Raw genomic sequence first — 20,333 nt, forward strand, 5'->3', positions numbered from 1 at the left:
ATGTACACATAACTATATCCACGCTCACCTGTGCTCCCTTAGCAGGACTTCTCCAGCTGGAAGTGCAGGAACAGAGGATCCCAGGTCTCGTTTTGGATGATTTGTCCTTTTTGTAACAGGGAAGGCAGCTTATAAACCAAGTGTCTGGATAAAAGGTCACTTTTATTTGGCACCTCTTTGTAGATGGCTTCATATCACACATTGTTACAGAAGTAGCCCCACTGGGATCTGTCCCAGTCCTTGGACAGCAGAGCCTGGGGCAGGCACAGCGGCCATGACTGGCCACCTGTGGCCCTGAACACACAAGTCCCTCCGCAGGACAAGTGCTGTTAGACCCTGCCTCTTGGCTTTGGTTGGGATTGGGTTCTGCTCTGGCTGGGATCTCCTGGGTCACCAGGGAGGCCAGTCTGACAGACAGGCCTGAGGGTGGGCTCCACGTCATGTCTTAAGTCTGGCCACACTCCTGACCTATGCACACAGGGAACAGGGTCGGATCTGGGGTCACAGTTAGCTGCTAAGCTTGGAAACCTACTCTGGCAGGGTGCGTTGTCGCTGCAGAGCGCGGGAGACAGGAGAGGTGCTTCCCACGGCTTGAGATGGTCCCAGTTACTACCTGGATGAGCAGCTGCCTGTCTGTACTACTGGCACAGCCACTGGGTGGTGAGAGGAGAGCCCCCAGCTGCCCTGTGCTGTCCCAGTGTCTGTCCCCAGCCCTAGCATACGACTGCTCTGTGAAGGGTCTGTGCACAGAAAGATGCCGGGCTGGAGGAAGTCAGCTGGGTCTTAGACAGCAACTTTAGGTCAGCCTCCTGCTGAGACCCAGCTGTGGTCCGACTTCACCAGGAAGTTCTACCAAACATGGAGGAACTGTGACACAGGCTGGCCAGTTCAAGTGAGAGAGGAAGGGCAGGAAGTCTATTTTAAATGTTTAAAAAAATATACTCTTTGGCTTCCTTTTATTTCTTGAGGGTTACATAAAACATGAACCAAACGGGACCGTATCTCAGCCAGGCCCTGGGCACTGGCTCGATGCTCCCTGCTCTGTGTCCAACCTTTGCACCACCTCCGTCTGCCATCCTAGCTGGCAGAGGTCCTACTTGGAGAAAAAGGTCATGAAGCTATTCTCAATGCACAGGACGATGTAGACGTGGTGGCAGCTCGCAGCTTTCTGTTCCAGGAGCCTGCCTGACAGCAGTGAGGAGGCCTGACCTGTAGCCCCGCTCGCCTCCGTCCGCCACGTCTCACAGTAGCTTTCCGTCAGCCTGCGGCCACTGAGGTCTGAGCCATGCCATATGTTCTTCTGAGGCCTGCAAGGCATATAGACTGTCAGCCACATGCACACCTCTAGGACAGAGAAGATGGAAGCCAGCCGCTGTCTTCGGGGACAGTAGGACAGTGAAAGGTCCCTGTGACCTAAAGGTTTCCCCTTCTCAGATGTGCACTCCTACAGAGGAAGAGGGTGACAGGGTGCAGCCTGGCCCAGGGGACCGCTGGGCTGGCCTTTCCCCCACTGACTAGAGCTGGCTTCAGGAAGTCTTGCTTGGTAAGTGCTGAGTGAGCTGTTATTGCCAGGGCTTAGTCAGGCCGCTTCACCCACTGCTCATGTAGGGTGCAAGAGGGTCCTTATAGGTACCTCCTAATGGGGAAAGGAGATGGCCAGGGCCCGAGCACTGCCCCAGGACACATCTGTCTAGCTCCCCAAACCAGGTGCAGACAATGGGACCGTCCAGCTGTTAGTCAACATTTCAGGTGCGTTCTGTAACCAAGGGCTGCCTCGCAGGATCCGCACATTTCTGCGGCATCTGCGTGGCTGAGCACGTGGAGTTAGTTAAGGAGTCATAGGCAACAGTCAAACCTGCTATGGCTTTGAGGGTGCTGACAGCCCGGTACCCTAAACATACTGTGACCACCCACTCTTTTATGTTCTTCTAGGTCCTTTGGGCTTATGTATAGACTGTGTCAGTCAAGAGACTGAGGTTTCACCACGCACGTTTCCTAATGCTAAGGGAACCTACCAGGCTGGGTGTCTCAGGACATCTCTGCCGTCGAAAGAAAAGATGCGGGCCCCGGGCTGCAGTTGGCCCTGGGATCCAGAAAACAGGGCGTCCCAGCTGGGAGATAGCACCTCATCCTATAGGAGACACAGCAGGGACTTCAGGGATCCATGGCATCAGGCCAGGGACTGAGCACCAGGAGACCAAGGAGCACTCTGGGCTGAGGCCGAGGGAGCCCCTTCTCCAAGGTAGGGCCCCTGCAGTCTGTAAGTCCACACCATTGCTTCTGGGAAATGCTGCTGTAAGGGGGCCAAGAGTGCCCGCTCGTCAGCAGAAAGACCCAGGAGTAAATCCACAATGACAGGTGTCCTGTGGCATAGGGGCCAGGCTAGGTGACGCACAGAAATGGCTCCAGGCTACTTTGGGCTATGTGGTCAGCAGCAACATAGGAACCTTTAGAAACATCCCTGGGACAGGAACAAGGGCTCGGGTGTGTGTAGGGATAAGAGGGGTGGGGGGTTTTGGGGGCCATCTTAAGCCCCTGCTGTGAAATGAAGCAAAGGACAGAGCCAGGAGCAAGCCCCTGGCGGCAGCGACTGTGGCTTCTGCTCACTCTATATACTTCACAGACAGGTGTGAGTCGGCAGGCACCCTGTGGGACAGCCCTGCCTCCACGACCCCTCAATCCCCACCCAGAACCCGTGCATCCTGCCCCACCTGCAGCCCCTCAGCTCTTCCATGCCAAATTCCTCCAGCGAATGAGAACTCACAAATCCTGTCATTGGCTCCTCCTGGAAATCCAGGTCCGTGTGTGTGTGTGTGTGTGTGTGTGTGTGTGTGTGTGTGTGTGTGAGAGAGAGAGAGAGAGAGAGACAACAGACAGACAGACAGACAGACAGACAGACAGACAGACGGCTTTAGGAGCCATCTTAAGCCCCTGCTGTGAAATCACGCCTAAGACTAGGGCACAGGTGCATCTGGGGACATAGTCTGGCCTCTCAGGACAAGCTCCACATACCTTCAGGTTGACGATGGGCACAGACTCTCGGTCAGCACGGCGAACAATGCTGCGGAGGTCCTGTAACCTTGAGGACAGGAAGGCGCGGAAGGTGCCAGATAGCCCCACGGCCCGGGCCTGCTGGAAGCACTGGAAATCGGCCCCACGGATGCCACGCATGCCACCCGACAGTGGGCTGTTCAGTGCCGCCAGGTGGAGCTGCCGGAAAGGTCATGTATGATGGCATCATGAGCAGTGTCGCACATAACCTAGCCTACAGGCTGCCCATCCACAGCGCAGTGCACACAGAGCCCGCTGAGGGCTGATACCAATAACTTAAGTGACACCCTTCAAGGAGTGCTGTTCTAGACCCTGTCAGCTCAGAGTATCAGAGGTAAGTCTCAGGCACTGTCCTAGCAGCACCCCAAGATAGCCCCTGATACCTTTTCCTGTAAGCAGAGACGGGCCAACTCAGTCTGCCCCACCCTCATTTGTAGGACAGCCTAGTACATGTGTGGTCCAGTGCTCTCTTCTCGGCCACAATTAAGGACTAGCAAAGACTGGCTCCTAAGTGTTTGATTTCATCAACAACCACTAAGCCACCAGAGAGAAAGCAAGCCCGTGGCCTTCACGATGAGCAGCCCGTTATCAGCCAGAAACCTACCCAGAGATCCTTGGGGGCAATTCCCTTTGTCCTGGCAGGTCTGGGGCTGGGTACACACATACCCCTCAACCCTGGACACTCACCACTGGCTGAAAGTCCTGGTGAGTGTGGGCAGGTGAGCCCGTGGGGCGGGCTGGAGGCAGGTGCACATAGGAGCTGTGGTGGTGGTGGTGGTGGTGGTGGGGAACTCCAGGGTAAGGTTGTGGGTCTGGCAGGCGTGGTGGGTTGGCCAGGATGTCGTCTGCACGCCAGGGTCGTGCTGTGGAGTAGGAGTGCTCCCGCCGGGTATATGGACTGCCCTCGTGAAGCTGCACCAGTGGGGGCTGCAAGGCAGCTACCTCATTTCCCTGAGAACGGAAGTGCACGGTGCTTGGAGTAGCTCTTCACTCGAGATATGGCCCCTTCCTGTGTCTGTTCTGTGTTCTTAGGCAGGACAAGGCTGGGCCTGAGGTGGTGGGAAGGGAGCTGTACCCCGAGTGCTCGGATACAGGCATGAGCCAGGTAGGAGCCTGGAGGAGTCTTGACTCTCTCTTGGGGTTCCTGGCTGCTGCTCAAGCAGAGGCCCCTACCTACATTGTACTAATCACGTCGTTTGAGCTCACTGAGAGGCTGGCTTCGGAGTTGCCCGCCTTCCCTCCTATTTCACACCCAAGCATGTTTGTCCCAAAGTATCCGCGTCTTGTCTGGAGATGGCTCTACTAACTGTGTGGCATGGAGGGAAGAGAATGCCGAAAACAAGCCAAGAATGCCCTTGGGCACAGCTAGAAGACGAACCATCTCCAGCCAAGGTGACCGTTGCTTATCCCATGGCGCAAACGTGCCTGAAGTGGGAACAAGAAGCCGGGCAGGCAGCTGCCGGAAGCTCAGCCGTGGGGAGAAAGCTCAACCGGGAACCCCAGCCGATGCCCTGACTTCCCCAGTCAGTTTCTGCTGGAGGTTGTGAGTGCCCAATTTAGTGATGTCATCTCTAGCCACAGCCATTTCTTCTCCTTGGGGGCCTCAGCCCAGGACTCTTGGGAACTCCAGCTGGCTGCCTTAAAGGGGCCTCTTCTTACTTATCAATTTCTACAAAATGGTTTAGTTCCAATTTGATGATACTTTATCTGTCTATGATAATCTGTTGATAACTTCAGTCATTCCAAGATGAAAGTAACACTACTGTAGATCAGGGTGCATTGTACAGAACTGTCGTCAACCAGCCCCGCGCAGGTGGTTCCTGGGCTTTGACTCAAGTCCTGGCCTTCCTGGGCCGTTACCCATGCTAACTTCTTCTTCTTCTTCTTCTTCTTCTTCTTCTTCTTCTTCTTCTTCTTCTTCTTCTTCTTCTTCTTCTTCTTCTTCTTCTTCTTTTAAGATTTATTTATTATTATGTGTACAGTGCTCTACCTGCATGTACATCTGCAGGCCAGAGGAGGGCACCAGATCTCATTAAAGATGGTTGTGAGCCACCATGTGGTTGCTGGGATTTGAACTCAGAACCTCTGGAAGGGCAGTCAGTGCTCTTAACCTCTGAGCCATCTCTCCAGCCCCCACCCAAGCTAACTTCTAACAGCTGTGCAGAGGGAAAACACTCCTTACCGTCCCATGTGGGAGTGCTGTCCGTGCCTCCAGCTGAAAGGCAACAGCAGGGGGTTACTCCAGCATGCTTCAGGACCAGGGCCTCTCATCTGTCACCCTCTTCCCACAGCCCCTCCCTCTGGAAGAGGGATGTGACTATAGCCCACTCTTTGCCACCAAGTGAACAGTGTGCACTGGTTAGACCTCCTGCTGACCTCATAGACTCTCCTAAGCCAGAGAGAAGGGCGGGTCGTCAGGAAGGTGCTGTAGGACAGGCTTGCCAGGCTCACAGGACCCCAACCCAAATGCTGGTACCCAGGAGCCATCATGCATCTTGAAGCATCCTACCAGTACTAAGGATATTCATCATAGTGGGATTTATTTGTTATTGTATATGTTATGCATACTATATATACACATATATATGTATATGTATATATATGTGTGTATATTTGTATATATGTGTATACACACACACACACACACACACACACACACACACACGCCATGGTGTGTGTGTGGAGGCTGGAAGATAACTTTGCTGAATTGATTCTCTCCTTCCACATTCTGTGAGTTCTGGAAATGAAATCACGCTGACAAGTTTGCATGGCACATGTCTGTACCCACTGAGCCACCTGGCCAGCCCCACAGTGGTGTTTGTATGGTGCAGAGCCGGGATACGAAGCACACGTAGCCTCCATGCATACACCTTGAGGCCGTGCCAAGATGAGCCCTGGTGCCTCACCCCGTTACATTCCCCCTTACAGGGCAGCTTAAGAGCATCAGCCATGAGCCTGCTGGGGGCTAGTGTTAGGAGCCTACCTCATGTGTTACGCTGCTGTGGGTGGACTATGAACTGCCCCACCCCCCAACCCCCTGTCACGCCAGGGCTATTTGTTTGAACATTTGGTTCCCAGTTGACAAGGTTGTTTGAGAAGGTTGTGGAACCTTTAGGAGGTAGAGACTCGCTAGAGGAAGTAGGTCACAAATCTTAGAGCCCAGCCCCACTTCCTAACAACAAGGGCAATGTCACCACCATCTGTCTGCCTGACATTCCTGCCACTGTGCCTTCCTCAGCACGGTGGACTGACTGTAACACCTCAAACTGCGAGCCAGGGTAAGTATGCCTGTGGCTTCCGTTAAGGTGCCTCCTGTTGGGTATTTATTTGGTCTCAGCAACAGGGAAAGTAGGCAGTAAACATTCATTTACTGCTAACCCTAGAAGCGCAGAGGAAGCCACTCACTATGCTTGAAAGTTAAGACAGCTTTCCCTCCCTGAGAACTCACCAGCACCTTCCGGAAGCCATTTCTGACACGTACGTAGAGCTCTTCCCTCTCAGCCACAAAGATGAGCCAGCCCTCGGGCACCTCGCGTACCTTGTCCAGCATGGTCTGGTATGTGGCCCAGATCCTCACCTGCTGAAACCCCAACCCGAGCCCAGTGTGGGACCTTCTGTCCAGAGCACCCAGAGCTCCCAGGATTTGGGAGGCCAGAGGATGTCCACAAGGAGGGTTGGCGGTTATATTAGTGAGCCTCTTGGGGATCCCATGGTCCTAGACTCTGGACTCTGTGCCTCCCTACCTCTACTCCCGATTCTCAGACCGTACCCAGCTAGACACTTACCCCAGCAGAGGCACCCATGGCGCCTGGAGGACCTGGGGGGCCAGGTGGGCCCGGAGGACCAGGAACACTGACAGCTACGAGAGAGATCAAGCTGGGAACTCCTGGCCATATGGGCCGCCCTCAGGGACCGAGGCCCCGCTCTCCACATACTTACTTTGTCTATGAGGACCAGGGAATGAGGGGGGTCCTGGAGGCCCTGGAGGTCCTGGGGGGCCCTGGCGCCCCTCGTAGCCAATACCAGGAGGTCCCTGAGGGCCAGGAGGGCCTGGTGGGCCCCGGATGCTCTCTCCCTTAAGGCCCTAGGAACAACAAGAAAACCTTCCATTATTCTCCGTGTGCCCTAGGCTGGGACTGGATCTGTTCACAGCCCCAGAGGCAGAAGGAGCCTTTGAGACACGCACAGGCCTGTCTACCACAGGGCCCTTTGCTGGGAATGTGGTCCCAGGCAGAGGAATAGCCCCCAAGGCCTCCCAGTGTTCTAAGCAGAAGCTAGGCCCGCTATTCCCTTGAGTCCTTATGACAGATGCGATGCTCCGACCCCGGGATCTGCTCAGTGCTGCTCAAAGCTAGGGACCACGGCAGATGGGTAACAGCAGGAGAGCAGCCATGAGGCACAAATGAGGCCACCCTAGTCCACGAGGCCACCCTGGTCCATGAGCCCACCCAGCTCCGAGCCAATAAATGTGAGGTCTCAGGCAGCTGAGCTTGCAGGGTTAGGTCTGAGTCTTTGAAAGTATACAACCAGGCATAATGCATCACGTGACCATGGCTCAAGTCCACAGCATGTGGACACCTGCAGGAAGCCCGGGGCTCAAGCTTACCGGAATCCCAGGGTAGCCAGGGGGGCCTGGTGGTCCAGGTACACTTGAGCTGAAGAATCCACCACCAGCAGCCCCAGGTTCTCCCCTCTCTCCTTTCTGTCCAGCATCCCCTCGGTCTCCTTTGTCGCCCTACGGGTGGAAATGGTTATCTGAGCCAGGTGGGGGACAGGTTGGTACTGACCCCATGTGCCATGGGCACTCCCCTTGGTCCCTAGTGCTTGCCCTCCCAGATAGCTCAGCTCCACCCCCACTGTCAAAAGACAGTGAGTGTCCAGTGGGAGGGATGCTACCACATGGCCTCTATTCCTCATGGAGCCAGAAAAACGAAACAACAACAACAACAAAACGGTGGCTTGGCTGATCGCCATTAGGCTCGTATCACCAGGGACAAAGGCACCTGCCTGGACACCAGCCACCTCATCAGGACATCCACCTTCCCTCAACTTGACCAACACTCTCACCCACCTTCATTTCAGCTCCCAGGTGGAAGAAATCAATGGGGAACTGACCTGCAGGAAGGAGAGGTAGGGTTGGCAATGCACTGAGATGACAGCAGACAGTGCTGACCTCCCTCCTCCTACCCTGCCTGCCTTCATTGACTCGTGTAAGGACCACACATTTTCTTAAATTTACTCCTGGTTAATGGATTTTTTTTAAAAAAAGAGTTTTTGCTCATTCCCCCCCACCCCCACCCCCCGCCCCAGAGTTGCATTTGTAAACGTTTATGACTGGCCATTGGTTTTCTGATTGCGCTCTCTCTACCCAGAGGCCTGGAGAGATGCGTTCACTCATCACCCCACAGGTCCTCATGGGGCGGGTATGCATCAAAGACTCAGTTATCTGTGTACGCTGGCTCCTTCTCCTCCCAGGCCGTTTGCTTCAAGAAGCCTGGTCCTGTCCCCTCAGGTGCAGCACCAGCAAGGCCCAGGGCGCCTCCTCTGAGCCATTCCCCATTGTTTCTGTCAGTTTACAGAGATGGGGAGATGTTACGGCATCTTCAAAGAATTAGCTTGATCCTTGGACTTTTTTTGATCTTTGCTATTTCGTACATAAATAAAACATAACTTCGTTTATTTTTGCCTCTAGAATGGCATCCTGTTTTCATCAAATGTGATGTCTGCTTTCTAGTACCTTGGCCTGGAGGCACAGAAACATTCCACAGAATGTAATTCTGTGAACAAAGGGTTAGCCCACTCTTTCAGAGATAGAAACATTGGGTCACTTTTTCCTGTTGCTGTCCTGGAAACCCCTGCCTTGTAGAATTACTGTCTTGGCGGCCCTTTGCTGTCGTATGAGATGGTCCTGAACAGTGATTCCATGGTCCCTATGGCCCAGCCACCTTAAAGATGTGTCACCTAGGATTGGAGGTGACCATGGTTACTAGCAAGACCTGAGCTCTAGTCCCTGTCCAAGGACCTAGTCTGTAGAACTGGACCAGTCTTTGGTTCCCCATGACCTATAAGTGAGGGGCCCCACTGACCCAGCCCAGGGAAGGCTTTAGAGGATACAGTTATTCAGGCTTCTAAGAGATGCTTTGAAAACATCATCATCTCTGGCTGCCTCAGTACCTTTTGCTTCTCCTTTGACATGCGAGCTGCCTGGACCAGTGCTGCTGCTGGCGCAGTCCTCCAATACAGGCGGCTCACTCACCAAGGACATCCACTACGTTCACAAGACTGCCACCTAATCCCCTAAGCCTGCTTCTGCCTGCAAGGACTGTCCCTGTGGCTGGCAAGTGGCCAGAGATGATGCAGACAAGCACCTGGTGGCTACTGAGCCCTTCTGTGTCCAGGTTAAATTTCTCAGATGACAGCATATTTTCCTTTCTACTCCTGTCGATTTTCCTGTATCTCCCGAGGCTCTGCTGTTGTAGGCACATGAGCTCGGCTACTGGATCGTCCTATTAGATTGACATCGATCAAGGTGAGTGTCATTCTATTGCCAGCAATGTTTCCTAAGATACACTTGGTCACAGACACAGAGACATAAGCACTCTGCAGGCCATCGCTAGCTCCCTTCTCCCCAGACAATTTCCTCCATCTTGATCCCTGCCTTGTCCTAGGGGAGCGGCCTCCCTTCTGTCTCTCTGGGCAGCCAGTCCCCTCCCATCAGAAGCACCCGTGCTCAGCTGCTGAAAACGTGAGTTTAAATCTATTCTGTCCTCTATTTTGTACGAGTTCCTGCTCTCTGCATTCCTTCTCCCTCCTCATCTTGATTTGCATCGTTTTGTGTGTCATTTATCAGCTGCATATACTTGGTTTTGGCTTTCTTTCGAGGTCATCTACACCCTTAACCTCAGCTAAACTTTAGAGAGACTGTGCTCCAGAGTCTGGGTCTGCGGCCATGCAGCCTGTACTCTTCCTGCTGCGTTGGTCAGCTGTTGCCTACCTCCCCGCCCTCTCTGGGACAGCTTGTCTCTGCCAAGAGGCTCATACTGCACACACCAGGCTGCTTGCCGCTAAGGCCACTCTCTTTGGGCAGCGAGAGCCTCCCTGTGACGTTCTGAAACATTCAAGGTCTCTGGGCATTCTTCGCTTCGGCCAGTTCTCGTCTGCATCTTTTCACTGTGGGAAGCACTGCAGATCTTTTCTTCGCTTTGGAAACTCTGGGCCATTTTGCCCTCCACTGCTGTTTCTCTTTGGTTCACCAGTGACCAGTGTGGCAGACCATCGCTGTGCCCACTCTCTGTGGACCTTCTGTTCTCTTTCTGTGCTTTCTACTGGCTAGGTGCTGAGCTGGCTAACCCTTGCTGTTCTCTCTGGGTGGGTGGGTCAGGGAGGGGGTTGTTCCCCCTAGAACTCTGAACTCTCATGTCCGGGGATTTATCCAGAGAGCCCTCTGCCCTCTGAGACGATCCTCTTTCCTTTTAGCCCTAGGGACACGATATTCTCTAAGACTTGGTCCCAGCCTGGTAACCACTTCCCAGGAGGCCTGGGTACCTGGTATTCTCTCTCCGTCACTGATTGGTTCTTTGATCGAATGCCTGTGCCTTCCTTGTAATGCCACACACTCTTGAGTGCCGTTGGCGGGCAGCACCTGGGGCTGGTGTTTGCTTTGGCTTTGGGGGGGCCTGGGAGACAGTGAGCAGGCACCCCACTAGCACATGTATATACGGATGCTTTTGTGGCCTAGGGGGTGTGGCCTCAGCTCTCTCCCAGGCTGATCCTTCCCCCATCTCACAGGCGGCTTCTCAACTTTTATCCTGCTTTCCCAGATGGCCTTCGTGGTGGTTGGTCAGACCAACATGGGAGCTGGCAGGGGACACCCACTGGTGTCGGTCAGTGAATGGAGCGGTGGGACATCCCACTCAGCTGTTCTTCCCTTCACCGTCCCAGCCCTGGTCCCCAAGCTGAAAGGATGACTAGTGTCTCTAGATCCAGGTTTTATCAGGACTTCCTGAGCTGAGAGACAAAGCACTTTTTCTCTCCAGAGGGTTAGAAAGCAACCTTCGTTTAGTGGATGCCCAGCACCCCAAGAGCTCTGGTGCCTAACCCTGGAGCTGGCTGTACCCAACAACCCTCAGTCTGGACAGTGCAGAAGATGCTCACCTGGTGGCCCAGGTGGGCCCACTTCGCCTTTGTCACCCTTTGGTCCTGAAGGCCCCTGCACACCTAGAGGAAGAGACCCCAAGGCTATGAGGAAAAGTCAGGTCAGGGCCCCTCCCACTAATGTCCCCAGTCCTGGCTATTATGGGCATGCGGTAGGCCTAGACCAGAAAGGCTGCAGGTGGGTGGGGGTTGGGGAGCATGGGCTTGTGAGGGACAAAGGTGGGGGAGGGGTGGGAAGCCACTGCTCTATGTCCCTCCTGACAGGTAGGTAGGACTGTTCCATCTTGGGTGGTCATCTCCAGCACCATCGCCCCTCCTAGTTAGACTCTCTGGACAGCCACGTCAGATGTGTGTGGTATTAGGAGCAGGGTTTGGTTGCAGGCATAGCCTAAGAGGTACTCAGGAACAAGCTGCCCAGAGCTAGCAGAGAGTCTCGCAACTTCATTTTCCCTAACGGTTGATGTTATTATTCCCAGACCTCCGCAGGCATGGCGAGCCCTGGAGCTCTCACCTTGCTGTCCCGGTAGTCCAGGTCGGCCAGAGTCCACAAACGCCTACAAAGAACAAGCATGGGGGAAGGGAGCGTGTGCTGAGGGACAGTGCTCTAGAAAGCAAGACTACCAGGGTCCCCAAGGCAAGAAGTTCCAGGGCCCCTCCCCAGAGCCAAACCATCATCCTTTCCATAGGAGTTTTGAAGTGTGGGGAGGTGGCGGTGGGGGCGGGAGGGGGCGTGCTATATCAAAAGTCCTAGACACAGTGACCTGCCCTTATAGGTCACCTCTTCCCTTGCTAAGTCTAGTAAAACTGAGGTGCCCCTAGAACCTGGGGTCGAGACCTGAGTCATTCCAGCTTAAAGTTGTCTCTAAGCCCCAGAGCTACTCCTGTGTAGACTCACAGCTCATCCACAGGCCCCAGGAACAGCCTACCCGACAGACCCATCCCAGAGACACCCAGAGAGGATTCTGAGGCCACACTGATGGGGGAGGAGCCGGTACAACATGAGGCTCTGGCCACTTACATTGCTGTCATAGATGGGCAGCCCGGGAGGGCCGGGGGGGCCTGGAGGCCCAGGGGGACCAGGTAGTCCCTGTGGAGGAACAGAAAGCTCTGGTTAATCATGGTCACAGCTAAACCACCAGTACAGGCTAGGGAAGAAGAAAGGCATGGGCTGAAAAGCACTCATATCAGAAAGCTGAATATGTTTGATGATGTGAAAACCAAGAATGCATTGCTGACTCTGGCGCATATCATATGCCTGCCATCTGGGCCTGCCTGTTTCCTGACCAGGGGACTCTGGAGCCACATAGTCTGTGAATAATTGCAGTATGAGTTTGTTTCTCCTGAGATCATTAGCTGCAAACCTGGGGCTAGGTCACTTAAGAAGGCTTTGGTTCGAATGAATGAAGTCGCATTTTCACTTACTCAAAGAAAGGAACAGCCTGGCCCAAGCCCCCACAGCCACACCCTACCTCTGTGCAAGGATGGGACGGGGGACAGGGACAACAGGGACACACGGGAGGATGGGGTGGGGGGAGCAGCAGGGGGGGAGGAGAGGAATGGGGCAGATGTGGGGGGGGGGGGGACGGTGTCAGTCCTTCAGCTCCGCAAACACCGCAGTTAGCTCTTGGTTTTCCAGGTTATTAGTTGGCGCTCACAGAGGAGGCAGCTGACAAGAAACCAACAGCAGCAATGGCCACCGGGAGTGTGAACTCTCTAAAGGACTTAGATCCGGATTTCCACACCCACCTCTGCCCTATGCAAAGCAGGTAGGAGACAGGAGGAGTCTCAGGGTGAACGTGATCATTCGGGGGAGTCCCTGAGACTCTTAGGCGACTGTCACCAGTAGAAAGGGGCAAGAAATGCCATGAGACAAAAAAAAAAAAAAAAAAAAAAAGAGCTGGGCGTGGTTCGGGAGGCAGAGGCAGGCAGATCCCTGTGAGTTCAAGGCCAGCCTGGTCTACAAAGTTACTCCAGGACAGCCAAGGCTACACAGAGAAACCCTGTCTCAAAAAACAAAACAAAACAAAACAACAACAATAAAAAAGAATCCTTAAGTCCCTAAGGCGTTACAAAGCTGTGTTAGTGGATCCAGAGAAAGGAGACCCTAAGGCTCCACGGTTCCATCTTCTGGGTATAGGGATGTGCAGCTATGTTCACACATGTGTAGTTGTGAGTGTGCCCACACATATATTTATGTGTGTATTTATGCAAGTGCGCCATCAGAACCAACATGTCTGGCTACATTACTAGCCATCTGAAACTGCCTGGCACGTGAGCCGAGGGGCCCTGGCCTAGGCATTCTTGTTCCCACCCATTCTCCATCGCAGGACACTTACCCTCATGCTGAACCCAAGGCTGGCATCTCCAGGCTCCCCCTTTTCCCCTTTCAGTCCATTTGTTCCGGGACGACCCTGGGCAGAACAGAGTGACAGGGCTTGCTGAACACTGAACAGCCTGTGTACCGCCCCATCTTTCCCACGGCCAAGCCTTCACAGTCCAGCCCCCAGGCAACCTCTCTCCTCAGAGGCTAGAAGGCAGGAGACTGACCTGAAGGACCCAGGTCAGAGCCCCCTCTTTGCCCAGGGCCCCTTATGGCACATCAGATGAGGTGTGCTCTTAGCCAGGTGCACCTCTGATACACATTAAGACACTGGCCACATAGGTACAATAGCTGTACCCAGGGAAGGACAGGCAGGTCAGCTGTCCGTTTTCTCCAAAGCCCAGCCCTCTGTAGGGCCCAGGGGCTCTCCACCCGCTACATTCAACTTGTAAGGCCACCAAATCCTCACCGGTCGTCCAGGGAAACCAATTTCACCCTTGTACCCAGGGCGCCCATAAGGACCCTACAGAGAAAAAAAAAATGATGAGTTGAAGGGTGGGTGGAGCCTCCTAGTGAGAAGGGAGGGGCCACCCAAGGAAAGGACCAGGGCTGCCATCTTGGAGGAACTGCCTGCTGCCATCTGGCACAACCAGCCCCTTCCCCCATGTTTTCAATGCTGCAGTTGATACAAACCCTGGGCCATGCCGACCTCAGTGTAACAGAGAAGGACGCTGCTACTCACCGGGGGTCCTCGGAAGCCTGGTTCTCCCTGAACAGAGAATCAGAGGTTTTGTCAAGTAGCTATGGCTCACTGCCTCCTAGAGTCCCTGCACCCGTCTAGCTGTGCTAGTCTGGCAACCAAGGCAGCTGACAATGCTAGGAGGACAGGACAGACACAGCATTAGGGACTAGGTCTGGTTTTGAGGGACAGATCGATGTTCCCTGGGTTCCCCCACCCCCACCCCACCCCCACTCATCCTGTCTTCACAAATGTTAGGGAACCACAACCTCATTCTCACCTTGGCTCCTTTCTGGGTGTGGCCCAGGGCTCTGCCATCAGGGCCAAAGATAGTACCTGGCTCTCCCTTCTCGCCCTGGAATGGCAGGGCAGGAAGGACAGGTCAGGGCTCAGCCACAAGGCCTCAGATACCCCCCCCCCCCCCCGAGCAGAAACAGAACAAGGAGGTCTTGGCCTACCATGGGGAGGTTATAACCAGACTCTGAGTTAGGGCGACAGACATGGCATGTCGCAGTAACCTCAGGGCCCAGCCTGCCCCAAGAGCCATCACCTGGGTAGACAGGCTAGCAGATCTTGTCAGTAGTAGGACTGTACAGCAATAAGGCTGCACTCTGGCTCTTGGAAAATGAGAAGGCACCCCAGCCCCTTACCTTAGGCCCTGGAAGACCCCGCTCGCCTTTGGAACCCAGGTCACCCTTTGGTCCGGCAGGTCCCTACAGTGAAGACCAGATACAAAAGAGGATTCCTGATCCTTTGTCACCATAAATCCCATATCCTGTGCCCTGTGGTTGCTCCCTGGTCTTGGGCCAGCCTCAGTAGTTACAGGTGGAGGGGATACCACACTACGCCCTCCAGACCCCATTATCTCCCTGGTAGCAACACGACCTCAAGGACAGGCACTGTCCCCACCCAAGCTTACATGACTGTCCTGTATGTATCAAGAGCAGAGCCCACACTAACCACCACCACGCCCCACCCCCACCCCCGTGTCAGGGCGTTGCTGGGCACGCATGCAACTCTGAAGCAAAGCTACTTACCGGGAAGCCTGCATACCCTGGCTTGCCCTGTGGAAAGAAGAGCACCATGAGCCTTGGGGACACATTGCTCTCACTGGTGCTCTTACCCAGCTCCCCCTGGGCTCTCTACGGACTCTCTTAGAAGCAAGATGGCACTTACCTCAGGTCCTGGTGTGCTTACTACTGCTCTCTGTCCCCATGCCGTCAGGAAATACAAATCAGAGGGGAAAGAAAAGAAAGCTGCCTTAGGGTTGAAAGTTGCCTGGTGTGGCATTAGTCACAAGCTCAGCAAAGCTAGTCCAGAGAGGTAGTTAGAAGAAAACTATGTTTTCAGCAGTATGACTGGGTTCTCTCTGCAGGTGTCCAGGTGACAAATGACCCATTTCCTGTGGAGTCACCCTCCTCAGCCTGGAGCAGCTAGGGCTGGTGTCACCCTACAGCCCAGTTACACACATCTCCTGTTGGTGTCACCCTACAGTCCTGTTACACATCTGCAGCACATGCTCTGGTTCACCATGTGGAGGCAGCTCCACCTACTGGGGGCTTTTCCTATGCCTCATTGTCATACCAATGTCCCCTAAAATAAAGATGGCCAGCTGTGGCTTTTGTTATTTTATGTTGTTGTTGTTGTTGTTGTTATTATTATTATTATTATTATTATTATTATTATTATTATGTTTTTTGAGACAGTTTCTCTGTGTAGCCTTGGCTGTCCTGGACCCACTTTGTTATTATTATTATTATTATTATTATTATTATTATTATTATTATTATTATTATTATTATGTTTTTTGAGACAGTTTCTCTGTGTAGCCTTGGCTGTCCTGGACCCACTTTGTAGACCAGGCTGGCCTTGAACTCACAGCAATCCACCTGTCTCTGCCTCCCAAGTGCTGGGATTAAAGACATGCGCCATCACACCCGGCTCCAGCTGTGGCTTTTGGATTGACCCAGGTCGAAGAGTCCTTGACTCTGCCTTCCTCCCCAAGGCCTCACTGCAAGGCCACCTTCTTTTATCAGTTCTGTGGTGTCTGCCCACTCCTGGATGCGTGAGGCCTGGGCCAGGCACTCTTGGGACCATTCACAGCCTTGCTCCCAGGGCTATCCTGTCCCCGTCTCAGAACTGAGGGTACCGAGACATCGCAGAAGGTAAAGTAACCATCCAGGATCACAGGTGACAACTGCAGCTGGGATCTGAGCCTGGTTATCACCTGAGTCATGTTCCAGCTCTGTCCAGGGCAGCCTCGCCCCTGCATTCCCAGCTCCCCCTGGCCTCAGCATCTCCTCCCCAGAGATTCAGGTTTCTTGATGCAGAGAAGTGAGCTTGAGTAGCAGCTTGGCCCCTGGGCTCTGTGCTGGGGTTGTGAGGTACCCATTTACTCTGGGCTAAGCCACTTGAATATGTTGCTGCAGGCACCACAGAAGGGCAAGGGTAGCCCTGACAGCCAGGAAGGCCGAGAAGCTTTGGCGAGGAGAGAGCTTCTAGCCAACAAGCCTTTTCCTGGGAAGCCAGGGCTCTTTGTGTCCTTATGATGAGGCCGACTATGGGCAGTACCTAGATGGAGGGCTGAGCCCCACAGCACCCCACAGTGTACTTACATCCTCATTTGACACATAGACCACAGGCCCTGGAGGTCCGGGGGGGCCAGGGAGGCCTGGATGCCCCACTCCATCTTTTCCTGGGTTTCCCTGGAAGAGAATGACAGGTATTCTGGTTATTGGCCAGGACCCCAGAGCCTACCCATAGCCCTGGTACTCGGTACTAGGTTTGTGACAGTAGCTGAGAGCTACTCCTGCTGATCTAAGGATCTCTTCTCAACTCTGTGATGTCACATGGGTAGCCAGGTGGGTTTGGGCCTGAGGCTGAGGCATGATGGGATCCCTTACCCTGAGGCCTAGGCAGCTCAACTCTGTCCATTGTATACCTATGGCTTCAGAGACACTCACCTTTTCTCCCTGGTTCCCTTTTTCTCCTTTTGGCCCCTGCAGAGACAGAGGAAATGGGTCATTGTAGAAAGGACTAGGGTCAAAAAAAAAAAAAAAAAAAAAAAAAAAAGAAAGGACTAGGGTCCCTCTAGGGACCAGCCTAATTGAGCCTGGCTCCCAATGCAGACAGGGATTCTGTGTTTCCTAGAACCTTAGAAAATAGATGTATGTATGTATGTATGTATGTATGTATGTATGTATGTATGTGTTTATTTATTTTATATCTTTGAGTGCTCTATCTGCAGTTCACATCCATGCCAGGAGAGGGCATCAGATCCCAGTATAGATGGTTGTGAGCCAACATGTGGTGGCTGAGAATCAAACTGGATCTCTGGTAAAGCAGTCAGTACTCTTAGGCGTTGAGTCATCTTTCCAGCCCCCAGAACCTTGTGGAATAGAAATGGGCCCCCGGAACCCTGGCCAGGCTTGCATTTGGCTCCACAAGGCCCACTGTAGCAGGTGGGGGACACAGATGTCCAGGATACCCCTAGGGTTCTCTCCCTGGTGGCTTCTTTTATGTATTCCCCCTCTCACTCACCGGGGCCCCAGCTGCACCCTCTCTTCCTGGGGGGCCAGGGATGCCCTGGCCTCCGTTTGCTCCAACTTCTCCCTGGAACAGACAAATGGTAGATCGAGAGACAGCCCTGCAGCCATGCAGCAAAGACTCTTGGGAAGGAGGTCACAGCAACCATGGGTATGGCCACGGCCTAGGTTTCTGCTGGCTACTGCCTCAGCTCCTGGAGGGGGACAGAGCTCTCCCTTGAGGAAGACGAAGAGATGGGAGGGTGGGGGCAGGGAAGAGGAGGTGGCCGGGGGAGGAAGCTCATTTCCTCTAAATTGGTGCAGGTATATGTGGGGATGCCCTAAGGCAGGGACTTGACCTGGGGAGTTTTCTCTGAATCAGGGATGTTAAATTATAAAGAAATAAGAAACACATGAGGAAGAATGAGGGGGAGAACAAGGCCAGGACTGCACTGGGATCTCGCCCCGGGTATCCTATTCTTAGGCCTGGCTGCCTCTGAGAGGGGCCTGACATATCCTGGTCTACTAAGGCCTGTGGGATGCGCTTTCTGGTCTCTACAGGCGTCTTCCCATCCCCAGTGGACAGTATACCCAGCCCTGGGTGAAGCACCTACCTTGGCTCCAGGTGGCCCCGCCACTCCAGGATCCCCCTAAGTAGACAAAGGGCTCCATAAACTTGGGGTGTCAGTTGGCCCACCCCCAAGCCAAGCCACATTCTCCTCTGCTAATCACCCAGCATGGTCCTGGCCTAGAATCCTGGGTCCTAGAATCCTGGGTGACAAAGTAGGGACCCAGAGTCCTACAGTAAGAAATATATCCTAACATCATGGGGATTGGATAGTTCTGGATATTGTAGAAGCCCTGCCAAGTCCAGTATAAGAAACAAGTCCTTGGCCAGGCAGTGGAGGTGCACACTTTTAATCCCAGCACTCAGGAGGCAGAGGCAGGTGGATTGCTTTGAGTTCGAGGCCAGCCTGGTCTACAAAGTGAGTCCAGGACAGCCAAGGCTACACAGAGAAACCCTGTCTTAGAAGGAGGAGAAGAAGAAGGAGGAGGAGGAGGAGGAGGAGGAGAAGAAGAAGAAGAAAAAGAAAGAAAAAAAAGAAAGAAAAAAAGAAAGGAAAAGAAAGAAAGAAACAAGTCCTCTAAAGCAACTTCTTAACATTAAAAGAAAAGTCCAGGACAGGGCCATCTGAAAATCTAGCCCTTTGAAATGTCCATTGTTTTATAAGTCACAGAAAAACATTCTGGAAGGCGTAGGGCAGCAGCAGAAGCCAATTAGAAAGTTGGGACCCCCTGGTGGGGACTGTTCTGGTGTTCTTGCCCCTGTCCTGAGGTGCCTGACTCAAGCCTGAAAAGATGGGGGCTGTGGGGCCAAGTCTGTGAGCTGGTGTCCCCAAGGATGGCACAGGAAGCTGAGAACAAGCTCTCAGGCCCTCCAGGCCGTACCATTCTACACTCCCTGAAGCTGAGAACACAAAGGAGGTGGGGCTGGCCTCCTCAAAATCCTGTCAGGCTTCAGAGATAGGGTACGGCCCCACTAGTGCGCATGCGCAGGAAGGGGCAAACTGCTGCGCCATTTTGCAAACTTCCACGCTGCACTCACAAAGTATTCATTCTCTAGGCAGGTCTCCAAGAAAGGCTTCCCTCACTCACCTTGAGTCCCGGCAACCCTGGAGGTCCCTGTCAGAGTAGAGGAAACCAACATCAATGTCTCGGATCTTCTGCTTTATCCTACGTGATTAGCCCTTTCCAAACCTCACCGCTTGCGTGAACACAAAAACTGGGGTATGAGCATGGCATGGCATAGCATAAGCTCTCAGCAGAGCCTTCTATTGTAAAAGCTGTGGACGGGGTAACTGAACTTTAACAGTGTATCCAGTTGAAAACTGCATGGGAGTTCTTTCTGTTGTCCTTAGAACATGTCTACATTTAAACTTATTTTAAAATAAAACTACATACTGAAAAAAAATTACTAAAAATAACAACAACAGCCAGGGCGTGGTGGCGCACGCCTTTAATCCCAGCACTCGGGAGGCAGAGGCAGGCAGATCACTGTGAGTTTGAGGCCAGCCTGGTCTACAAAGCGAGTCTAGGACAGCTAAGGTTACGCAGAGGAACCCTGTCTCAAAAAAAAAAGCAAACAAAAAACAACAATAAAAAGCAAAAAGGTCTGAAGACATGGCTCAGAGGTTAAGAGCACTGGCTGTTCTTCCAAAGGTCCTGAGTTCAATTCCCAGCAACCACAAGGTTGCTGCTCACCACCATCTATAACGAGATCTGGTGCCCTCTTCTGGCTTGTAGGCGCATATGCATGCAGAACATTGTATGCATAATAAATAAATAATCTTTAAAAAAAAAAAAGAATAACAACAACAATTACTTTAACTTCTGTCATAGCAGCATCTGCTTGTGGTGACCCCAGAGACTAGAGGTCAGCCTGGTGTCCTCCAGAGCCAAGGCTGGGACATACTGTTGCTCCTCAGGGCGGGGCCATAGAGTATGTTCATGCATGCACACAGATGCCTTGATATGCCTGTCGCCT

At 53.3% G+C, this 20,333-nt stretch overlaps 1 protein-coding gene and 1 long non-coding RNA gene across 7 annotated transcripts in view; one reads left to right on the top strand and one right to left on the bottom strand.

The window, feature by feature from the left end:
* Window positions 1-143: 143 nt before the first annotated feature.
* COL18A1 (collagen type XVIII alpha 1 chain) overlaps window positions 144-20,333 on the bottom strand; it is a 110,898-nt gene continuing 90,708 nt past the window's right edge. For 4 of the 6 annotated variants that reach the window (XM_084754295.1, XM_084754292.1, XM_084754293.1 and 1 more), the window contains 25 exons: window positions 19,445-19,471; window positions 18,403-18,438; window positions 17,805-17,876; window positions 17,228-17,263; window positions 16,880-16,969; window positions 15,441-15,470; window positions 15,302-15,328; window positions 14,915-14,977; window positions 14,545-14,619; window positions 14,268-14,294; window positions 13,995-14,048; window positions 13,542-13,616; window positions 12,224-12,292; window positions 11,717-11,759; window positions 11,206-11,268; window positions 8,123-8,166; window positions 7,658-7,786; window positions 6,991-7,135; window positions 6,837-6,910; window positions 6,500-6,631; window positions 5,234-5,266; window positions 3,739-4,002; window positions 3,013-3,210; window positions 2,016-2,131; window positions 144-1,307 (listed from right to left, as the gene is read on the bottom strand). In XM_084754295.1, coding sequence (XP_084610421.1) covers window positions 1,094-1,307; window positions 2,016-2,131; window positions 3,013-3,210; window positions 3,739-4,002; window positions 5,234-5,266; window positions 6,500-6,631; window positions 6,837-6,910; window positions 6,991-7,135; window positions 7,658-7,786; window positions 8,123-8,166; window positions 11,206-11,268; window positions 11,717-11,759; window positions 12,224-12,292; window positions 13,542-13,616; window positions 13,995-14,048; window positions 14,268-14,294; window positions 14,545-14,619; window positions 14,915-14,977; window positions 15,302-15,328; window positions 15,441-15,470; window positions 16,880-16,969; window positions 17,228-17,263; window positions 17,805-17,876; window positions 18,403-18,438; window positions 19,445-19,471 — 2,136 coding nt within the window. In that variant the 3' untranslated portion in view covers window positions 144-1,093. The remainder of the gene's footprint in view (window positions 1,308-2,015; window positions 2,132-3,012; window positions 3,211-3,738; window positions 4,003-5,233; window positions 5,267-6,499; window positions 6,632-6,836; window positions 6,911-6,990; window positions 7,136-7,657; window positions 7,787-8,122; window positions 8,167-11,205; window positions 11,269-11,716; window positions 11,760-12,223; window positions 12,293-13,541; window positions 13,617-13,994; window positions 14,049-14,267; window positions 14,295-14,544; window positions 14,620-14,914; window positions 14,978-15,301; window positions 15,329-15,440; window positions 15,471-16,879; window positions 16,970-17,227; window positions 17,264-17,804; window positions 17,877-18,402; window positions 18,439-19,444; window positions 19,472-20,333) is intronic. The other 2 variants (XM_084754296.1, XM_084754291.1) reach the window with 1 other exon arrangement.
* Window positions 8,364-15,900, top strand: LOC311581768. Its single transcript, XR_014773887.1, has 3 exons — window positions 8,364-9,580; window positions 12,842-12,971; window positions 15,640-15,900. It is a non-coding gene; the product is annotated as an uncharacterized lncRNA (long non-coding RNA).

This window comes from Acomys minous, assembly GCF_964271855.1.
Source record: "Acomys minous genome assembly, chromosome: 13".
Classification (NCBI taxonomy): domain Eukaryota; kingdom Metazoa; phylum Chordata; class Mammalia; order Rodentia; family Muridae; genus Acomys; species Acomys minous.